The following is a 10,494-nucleotide window of genomic DNA, read 5'->3' as shown; positions in this document are numbered from 1 at the left end:
GGGGGAACGGCATGATCCTCCCACACGCTACATCCCCCTGGCGAAACTCCTCACTGTCGGGTGAAAAGAAGCGGCTGGCGACTCCACATGTATCGGAGGAGATATGTGGTAGTCTGCAGCCCTTCCCGGATAGGCAGAGGGGATGGAGCAGTGACCGGGACGGCTCGAAAGAGTGGAGTAGTTGGATGGGTACAATTGGGGAGAAAAGGGGGGATCCAAAAAATTATTACATTGTTTCACACTGAGCCATTTCATGTTAGAATCATGTGCCCAACACAGAAAATGAAATATCTGATCATCTATTGTCGGCATTATTAAAACATTTGGAAGGCTTTTCCTACAGCAGAAACCTTCCCTTAAGGTTTCTGAAGCCAATCCTTTGACACTGGAAAGTTGGACATTTAATGCAAGTATTTTAAGTTGTTTGCCTAACTTTATATTCTACACTGTACATCAGAAATATATTGGATGCCCTTCATTTCACTGTAGGTCATTCTGAAATGTATTACAGTTCTTTTAGGAGATGTTAACTACAGCTACTGGCTCTCCTTAATTAGCTTTTCAATTTAAGGCATACTACGGTTGTGGAAAAAGGAAGCAAAATGATCAGGAACATTATAATAATAACATACATAATTTCATGTTCAGGATTTATTCTGCTCTATAGCCAATCATTCTACAAAAAACTCTTTATTGCAATCACTATAGAGTGGCAGAGTGCCCACTTCGAACAAGAATTAAAAAGTAACAACAAATATGGAGTTGTAATTAAATAATTATATAATTTCTCATCTCACTATTTCATATCCATCCATTATCCAAACCGCTTATCCTGCTCTCAGGGTCACGGGGATGCTGGAGCCTATCCCAGCAGTCATTAGTCCTGCTAAACATTTTTATCACAAGCACAAATACAACATCCAGAGAAAGCAATTTTTACTTTCCCTTCCCCATGTCACCAAGTCCATTTGCCATCTCCTGTACAGCAACCACAGATGAAAGGTTCTGTTCCACTTCCTCTGGACCTTCAAACCAACACATAGCGAGTGAGACCTCCCCCCCGTAGCTCACGCAGGCGTTGGCAGTGTCGTAGCATATTCAGCATCGCCTGGAAACGTTTGTCCACCTTTGTCTGAGTGAAATTGTGAATGTCGTCCTCCACCACAAAAAAATGTCCTGTTGTGGATGAAAAGCAATTTGCACAGTTCAGTTAAAATTACAGCTGTATTCATACCGACATGTTGACTGCTTTTCCAGTCACCAGTAACTATATGGGAAGGTTTACTTAACACCCAAAATTACAGTACTTCCAGACTATACACAGTCCTACTTAAATAACACCTAGTTGTTAGTTCTATAAATAAATAAAAAATGGCCAAAGCTGTTGTTTGTGATTCACAAACAGATTAGTCAACATTCTCCTAAGTGTCAGAAAATCTTCGGTTCCTACACACCTTTAGTATCTTTTGTCTCCTCATCCTTGAAGCGCTGCTTAAGTACGCGTGCACTGTTGTTCAGGCCCTTAGCATGATGATGAACGATTTTGTACTTCGCCGTTACCGCTGCGTTAATAATATGCACGGCAGCATTCAACTGATCATAGGTCACACGTCCTTTCATGTACCTGTATGGACAGTGTTCAGTATAAGGGCAAAAGACATTCAAAGGAAATTAAGCTCTTTGCAGTAAAATAATACATTAAAGAAGCCACTAAGAATATATGGCAATGTTTTTTGTTCCTTACAAAGGAATGATCATGAAGAAATCTTACAACCCTTTCATCTGGATTCTACATTAGTTAACTACATTAGCTGTAATGAATGGTGAAAGAATAATTATATACAACTGCTACTACAGTCCGCTGAAGCTAAGCAAAATATATTCATTGCGAAGGGATTCTACATACTGAGGGATGCCCTCAAACTCTGGCATGGTGATTGGCTCCATCTCTTTGATGTGGTTCTTGTCGGTCTTATTGACTTTCCTCTGCTGGACAGGGGGCATCTCCACTGGCCCATCGTTACTCGTTGCAGGTTTATTTTCACTGAGAAATTGAATGGGAGCAAAAACAAAACCCGTTAATGCTGGGTTCAAAGTTCGTTGTTACAGAATATGGTTTTAAATCTAGGTCACATACCACCATCCCGCATATCACAGAATGATGTTACTGTTGGTAAATAACATCTGAAAAAGACATAACCTGCAATTTATTCAAGGGCGATGGTGTTGAATTCAAGTCAATTTTATTTGTATAGCCCATTATCACAAATTACAAATCTGCCTCAGTGGGCTTAAATTCGTTAGGGAAAATATGCTTGGGTCCCATTATTTCCTATTCGTAATGCTCCTGATAGAGTTTAAAGGAAAAGTTAACACATGGTAAAAATATCATTAAGATAGATATGCATATAAACTAATGATTCATGATTGAAAATAAAGTGCTCCTACAACAGACATATCCGTCTCCAAATGTCGGTTTTTCAGCAGAATTGCCTCATTATCAACAATTTTAAGAATGCAATATTGGAACTATTTTAACTACTCAGAAATAAATCCCTGGATCGCTTACATAAATGGTCTGACATCACATGTGCTTAACAGACCAAGTAAGACTCGAAGCATTATGATCTCCGGCTATTAAATCAACTTTCTTTTTTTTTTTTAAACACCATTTTTCAGAAGTAAATGATAAGAGACGACATTATCAGAGTTTCGCAGCACTGAGCCTATTCAGCCCTATGTGACATCAGACTGCATGGCACCTTCCTCGTGGCATTACAACAGCGATGCATAAATACTCACAACTTTCTCATAAACAGTCAAGCATGACAGAAACCTTTCTTACGAGCTCTAAATATAACAAGCTACCAACCCATGTATGTATTCATGTTACATTTTCTATACCTTTAACAGTCTAAGCTATAACCTCCAATTGAATTGCTGCAAAATGCCCAGCCTCCTGTTCATTAAAACTAAGCAATCGAAAAAAAAACTATGACATCCTCACATTTCAGGCAGTTTTCTCCTGGGCATATGTATGGGTATGTTGTCGTTAAGGTGCTGAACAGCCTCAAAATCCATCTGGAATGACCTCTCCAATTCCTGACAGAAAAATAAAACAGCCATTGCCATTCAGCAGTCCATCTTGTTAAGGAAAAATTATTGGAGTAACAAAATAACATCTGCAAATGGACTGCATTTTATGTAGCACTTTTCTAGCTGCAACAGCCACTCAAAGCACTTTACAGTCAATTAATGTCTCACATTCCCCCACACCCACACCAAGTTTAGGACATCTATTAGGGGTGCACAATTTAGGAACTCTCATGATTCGATTCGGATTCTTGGTGTCACGATTCAATTCAAAATCGATTCGCAATTCAAAATCAATTGTCAATTCAGTACATTCATAGATTTGATTTTAGATTGCCGTTTTAAGTTACTTTTCCCATTTGAGTGCAGTAGACACTTTTATAAGTCCCCCCCCCCCAAAAAAATCACACTGAATCAAATGTAAACGTTTACTACTCAGTGTCAACCCTGAGAAGAGTTATTTTCCTTTAGTCCACTCAGTCAATAGGAAACCAAGGCGGCTCTGGGACAAAGGGTAAAAATCAATACTTAATACAAAATGCAAAGGTAAACTGCAAAGTGCAAACCTTCAAATAATAACTTATAACAAAATCAAACAAACAACAGCTGCCTGCTACATTTAGCTGCACAGTGCAAACACGAACTGTTACATTTAGCTGTAAAGTAAACCCCTGCCTGGACTGTCTAGGTTCTTCTGTAGAAACAGAAGCTGGTCTACATGTTCTGGAGTGAGCATGCTCCACTGTGCAGTTACTATGTCCCCAGCAGTTGAGAATACCCTCTCTGCCGCAACGCTATTACCAGGGATGCATAGATAGCGTTCAGCCAACTTGGCCAGTAGGGGAAAGACAGTCTCGTGGGACCTTCACCAGCTGAGAGGATCTTCTGAGAGTGATAGTGGGGAGGCCTCCAGATACTAGTTCAAGACGTTGTTAATGTAGTCGCTTAAAATGGCAAATTTGATGTAAAAGATGTTTTGCATCACCCAACCACTGTATCCAGACATGTGGAGGGGAGAGCTCAGGCACTGCAGGCGTCAGTGGTAACAGAGATCATCGAAACATATGGATGTGCCATCACAACTGCTATATGGACTGAGGATTATCACAAAGCATCATTCATATCCACCACCATCCATTACACAAACAACGATTTCGGTCTCGTTTCAAGGGTGTTGTTGCGCCCCCCTTCAAAGATGGTGTGTCAAAACCAGGAGAGAACATCAGGAACCGGCTGTTTGGGAAACTCCGTGCGTTTGGAACGGACACGTCACTGGTAGTTGGCCGTGTTGTGTTTGTCACTGACCGTGGAGCCAACATAGTTGCTGCCCTTATTTATTTTATATTTTATCAGCTGAATAAAAAACGAAAAACGTTGTTGCAAAGCAGTCCACTCGTTTTTCGGTTGCGTTTAATGGTGCAATATTTTTGATAGTACACCATATGAATGCAGAGGAGGAGAACAGAATAGAGGAGCGCTACTCCTGATCAGTGCGTCGAAAGACCCAGGGAAACGTAAAACAACCTGAGAAAAACAAACATAGGTTCTAAAATAATAAGTCAAATAAATACAGTTTAATTTTGCCCTAGAATAGGTGCACTTATTGCACTGGAAGATCTATAATTATGCACTAGTAGTATCAATGTAATTAACCCAGCCACTGAGGATGCACAAGCCAGCGCATCCTTAGTGCCGGTCCCAAGCCCGGACAAATGGGGAGGGTTGCGTCAGGAAGGGCATCCGGCGTAAAATCTTTGCCAAATGAAATATGCGGATCATAAATAAGACTTACATACCGGATCGGTCGAGGCCCGGGTTACCAACGACCGCCACCGGTACTGTTAACCAGCAGGGTGTCGGTGGAAACTATGCTACTGTTGGGCGAAGGAGAAGGAGAGGAGGAAAGCATGTCCAGAGGCAGCTAGAGAGGAGGAAGGGTAGGCATGTGGAGGTGAGAGTTGGAACTTTGAATGTTGGCACTATGACTGGTAAAGGGAGAGAGCTGGCTGACATGATGGAAAGAAGAAAGGTAGGCATACTGTGTGTGCAAGAGACCAGGTGGAAGGGGAGTAAGGCCAGGAGTATCGGAGGTGGGTTCAAACTCTTCTACCATGGTGTGAATGGGAGGAGAAATGGGGTAGGGGTAATTCTGAAGGAAGAGTATGTCAAGAGCGTGCTGGAGGTGAAGAGAGTGTCAGACAGAGTGATGAGTATGAAGCTGGAAATTGAAGGTTTATTGCTGAATGTTATCAGCGCATATGCCCCGCAAGTTGGGTGTGAGATGGATGAAAAAGAAGAATTCTGGAATGAGTTGGACGACATGGTGGAGAGGGTACCCAAGGAGGAGAGAGTGGTGATTGGAGCGGACTTCAATGGACATGTTGGTGAAGGGAACAGAGGTGATGAGGAGGTGATGGGAAAGTATGGAGTCAAGAAGAGAAATGTGGAAGGACAGATGGTGGTCGATTTTGCGAAAAGGATGGAAATGGCTGTGGTGAATACATATTTCAAGAAGAGGGAGGAACACAGGATGACGTACAAGAGTGGAGGAAAGTGCACACAGGTGGACTATATCTTATGTAGAAGGCACCATCTAAAAGGGATTGGAGACTGCAAGGTGGTGACAGGGGAGAGCGTAGCCAGGCAGCATCGGATGGTGGTCTGTAGGATGACTTTGGAGACCAAGAAGAGGAAGCGAGTGAAGACACAGCCGAAGATCAAATGGTGGAAGTTGAAGAAGGAAGACTGTTGTGTGGAGTTCAGGCAGGAGTTAAGACAGGCACTGGGTGGTAGTGAAGAGTTGCCAGATGGCTGGAAAACCACTGCAGAAATAGTGAGGGAGACAGCTAGGAAGGTACTTGGTGTGTCATCAGGACAGAGGAAGGAAGACAAGGAGACTTGGTGGTGGAATGAGGAAGTACAGCAAATTATACAGAGGAAAAGGTTGGCAAAGAAGAAGTGGGATAGTCAGAGAGATGAAGAAAGTAGACAGGAGTACAAGGAGATGCAGCGTAAAGCAAAGAGAGAGGTGGCAAAGGCAAAGGAAAAGGCGTATGGTGAGTTGTATGACAGATTAGACACTAAGGAAGGAGAAAAGGACTTGTACCGATTGGCTAGACAGAGGGACCAAGCTGCAAAGGATGTGCAGCAAGTTAGGGCGATCAAGGATAGAGATGGAAATGTGCTGACAAGCGAGGAGAGTGTGCTAAGAAGGTGGAAGGAATACTTTGAGGGGCTGATGAATGAAGAAAATGAGAGAGAGAGAAGGTTGGATGATGTAGGGATAGTGAATCAGGAAGTTCAGCGGATTAGCAAGGAGGAAGTGAGGGCAGCTATGAAGAGGATGAAGAATGGAAAGGCAGTTGGTCCTGATGACATACCTGTGGAGGCATGGAGATGTTTAGGAGAGATGGCAGTGGAGTTTCTAACTAGATTGTTTAACACAATCCTGGAAAGTGAGAGGATGCCTGAGGAGTGGAGAAGAAGCATACTGGTACCGATTTTCAAGAACAAGGGCGATGTGCAGAACTGTAACAACTACAGAGGTATAAAGTTGATCAGCCACAGCATGAAGATTTGGGAAAGAGTAATAGAAGCTAGGTTAAGAGGAGAGGTGACGATCAGCGAGCAGCAGTATGGTTTCATGCCACGAAAGAGCACCACAGATGCGATGTTTGCTTTGAGAATGTTGATTGAGAAGTATAGAGAAGGCCAGAAAGAGTTGCACTGTGTCTTTGTAGATTTAGAGAAAGCTTATGACAGAGTACCGAGAGAGGAGGTGTGGTATTGTATGAGGAAGTCAGGAGTTGCAGAGAAGTATGTAGGAGTGGTGCAGGATACGTATGAGGGAAGTGTGACAATGGTGAGGTGTGCGGTTGGAATGACGGATGGGTTCAAGGTGGAGGTGGGATTACATCAAGGATCGGCTCTTAGCCCTTTCTTGTTTGCAATGGTGATGGACAGGTTGACGGACAAGATCAGGCAGGAGTCTCCATGGACGATGATGTTCGCGGATGACATTGTGATCTGTAGTGAGAGTAGGGTGCAGGTTGAGGAGAGCCTGGAGAGGTGGAGGTATGCACTGGAGAGAAGAGGAATGAAAGTCAGTAGGAGCAAGACGGAATACCTATGCGTGAATGAGAGAGAGGACAGTGGAATGGTCAGGATGCAAGGAGTGGAGGTGACAAAGACATCTGAGTTTAAATACTTGGGGTCAACTGTCCAAAGTAACGGGGAGTGCAGTAGAGAGGTGAAAAAGAGAGTGCAGGCAGGTTGGAGTGGGTGGAGAAGAGTGTCAGGAGTGATTTGCGACAGAAGGGTACCAGCAAGAGTTAAAGGGAAAGTTTACAAGATGGTTGTGAGACCAGCTATGTTATATGGTTTGGAGACATTGGCACTGACGAAAAGACAGGAGGCGGAGCTGGAGGTGGCAGAGTTGAAGATGCTAAGATTTTCACTGGGAGTAACGAAGAAGGACAAGATTAGGAACGATTATATTAGAGGGACCGCTCAGGTTGGACGGTTTGGAGACAAAGCAAGAGAGGCAAGATTGAGATGGCTTGGACATGTGTGGAGGAGAGATGCTGAGTATATTGGGAGAAGGATGCTGAATATGGAGCTGCCAGGGAAGAGGAGAAGAGGAAGGCCAAAGAGGAGGTTTATGGATGTGGTGAGGGAAGACATGCAGGTGGCTGGTGTGACAGAGGAAGACGCAGAAGACAGGAAGAAATGGAAACGGATGATCCGCTGTGGCGACCCCTAACGGGAGCAGCCGAAAGTAGTAGTAGAGTATCAATGTAATTATGCACGAGAACGTAATTTCGCTCCGTTATTACCGACAGGTATGCATCCCCTCATTAATAGTACACAGTAAAATAATGTGTTTTCCCTGTGGGACGGGAGAAGACAAAATCAATTGAATTCTATTGTGCGGGCCTGAATGCTTGCGGGAACGGGCGGGAGTGGACGAGCACATGGCAGGAGTGTAATATGCACCTTGCGGGTGTGGGCGGGAGTGTAATATGCACCTTGCGGGTGTGGGCGGTAGTGTAATATGCACCTTGCGGGTGTGGGCGGGAATGTAATATGCACCTTGCGGGTGTGGGCGGGAGTGTAATATGCACCTTGCGGGTGTGGGCGGGAGTGTAATATGCACCTTGTGGGTGTGGGCGGGAATGTAATATGCACCTTGCGGGTGTGGGCGGTAGTGTAATATGCACCTTGCGGGTGTGGGCGGTAGTGTAATATGCACCTTGCGGGTGTGGGCGGGAGTGTAATATGCACCTTGCGGGTGTGGGCGGGAGTGTAATATGCACCTTGCGGGTGTGGGCGGGAGTGTAATATGCACCTTGCGGGTGTGGGCGGGAGTGTAATATGCACCTTGCGGGTGTGGGCGGGAGTGTAATATGCACCTTGCGGGTGTGGGCGGGAGTGTAATATGCACCTTGCGGGTGTGGGCGGGAGTGTAATATGCACCTTGCGGGTGTGGGCGGGAGTGTAATATGCACCTTGCGGGTGTGGGCGGGAGTGTAATATGCACCTTGCGGGTGTGGGCGGGAGTGTAATATGCACCTTGCGGGTGTGGGCGGGAGTGTAATATACACCTTGCGGGTGTGGGCGGTAATGGTCAGAAATCCAGCGGGAGTGGATTAAGAAAACAGTCCCACGCAGGGCTGCACGCAGTCTCTCCATGACACACACTTCACTTCTCATGTCAAGGTGGTGTGTCCGGGCGGAAACCGTGCGGCGTCATAGCGCCATCTATAGGATTTAGCGAGCTAACACGTAAAAAAAAAAATCGAATCCGGCGTTGTCGCAAGACTAAAAACCATGAATCGATTCTTGGAATTTGTGAATCGATTCTCAATCGGCAGCAACAGAATCGCGATTCTTATGTGAATCGATTTTTTTGCACACCCCTAATATCTATTAGAATCTGCATCACTTTCCCCACACGGGATGTTGGATATGACTATACCTTCAGGTGTTTTAGCTGGTCCTTCCGACGGTCCACACATTTTTCAAACTCATATAGTAGTCCCTCTATGCTACGGATTTCTTGTCCAAGTTTCTGAAGTCTGTTTTGAGGTGCCACTAAATTATGTTAAGAGTTAAAAGAAAAAAAAACCGTGTAAAATAATTATCCAGACATAATAGCATAATAGAAGATAATGTTTAGACAACGTTGCCATCTCTGTTGTCTATTTACCAATACGTCTTACCTGCTAGATCCAGCATGCGTTGTAAGGATAATATCTTATCATTTATGTGGCGGGTGATATCCTCAAACTCACTCATATTCCTGAAATGGTGAACAATTGAGAACTCATGAAAAAAACAAACAAAAAACACAGAGGATTTGAAGTCATTTCAAAAGATGGCTGGTCTGCATTTTGGACTATCATTTGTAAACAGTCAACTGGACTGCTCATTTCATCGCATACAGTACATTCAGGCCAAGCTGACTTGTTTAGATAAGTATCAAAATCAGGAATTGGCTTTTCATCGATGCAAACATACCACTAATAATTTTAATCAGCATAGGATAACTACTGTGAAAACAACTGTTAGATCAGACCTCGGAAACGCTACTTCGGGGCATATGTTATATAGCCGACCTCAACTGAGCTCAGTTTGGAGTGTTTTTCCCCCTCAGGAAAACGCATGTAGGTATGAAAGGGCATTGGAACAGTAGCATGAAAGTTGGAGCTGTCGTTTGCCTGCGTTAAAAGGAAGCAGCTAGTTAAAGTAGGCACCTTTTGGCTGTGTAAACAAACTGCAAATTAGCTACACACTTTGTAGCGTTAGCCGACGCCAGCGACTATGTATGTAGTTATCGTCTATCCTTATGGGTTCTTCTCAACTGCCCAAAAGATCCATGCACTCTTTAACAAACGTATGAATCTAGCGACTTAAACAATAACAACCAAAGAAGGTTGAATCACTTCACCTAGATACGTTAAATGACAGATACGTGACGAAACATATCTGTCAGTAAACGTTGTAACCGGATGAACTGATCCAACCTTTGATTTGCTTACCTGGATTATTGAGCATGCATCAAGACAAACAATAACGACCCACTTCGCCGCAGCCAGAAGTTTGAATTTTATAGATGGTTGTAACTTCCCGCGCTAACCTAAATGCTTCCGCTATGTTGGAGCTGATCACGGTTGCGCCATAGTTTTGGCAGGCAGGACGGCAGCCTTCTTCTTCGTTCTAATTTTTTAGCTCTTGTCCTTCTTCTTGTTTATTGGCGGATCGAAAAGCAACTTTAAATATTTATACCGCCATCTACTGTATCGGAGTGTATACATTCATGGCGGCAGATCATCTGAATGTTGATTGTATTCACTCAAAGTGATCCCATCCATCCTTTCCATCCATTATCCAAACCGCTTA

At 43.9% G+C, this 10,494-nt stretch overlaps 1 protein-coding gene across 1 annotated transcript; it reads right to left on the bottom strand.

Annotated features, from left to right (window-relative positions):
* Positions 1-565: 565 nt before the first annotated feature.
* On the bottom strand, positions 566-10,271 carry ska1 (spindle and kinetochore associated complex subunit 1). The gene is made up of 7 exons (XM_056282527.1): positions 10,134-10,271; positions 9,315-9,394; positions 9,071-9,186; positions 3,008-3,102; positions 1,907-2,044; positions 1,455-1,624; positions 566-1,176 (listed from the first exon to the last, which is right to left on the bottom strand). The coding sequence occupies exons 2-7, from the start codon at positions 9,388-9,390 to the stop codon at positions 1,028-1,030; spliced, it is 744 nt and encodes a 247-aa protein (XP_056138502.1). The 5' UTR covers positions 9,391-9,394; positions 10,134-10,271; the 3' UTR covers positions 566-1,027.
* Between the last annotated feature and the right edge of the window lie 223 nt (positions 10,272-10,494).

The sequence above is a fragment of the Lampris incognitus genome, chromosome 6 (genome assembly GCF_029633865.1).
Source record: "Lampris incognitus isolate fLamInc1 chromosome 6, fLamInc1.hap2, whole genome shotgun sequence".
Classification (NCBI taxonomy): domain Eukaryota; kingdom Metazoa; phylum Chordata; class Actinopteri; order Lampriformes; family Lampridae; genus Lampris; species Lampris incognitus.
The sequence above is the reverse complement of the archived record's forward strand: the minus strand, read 5'-3'. Positions and strand labels throughout refer to the sequence as shown.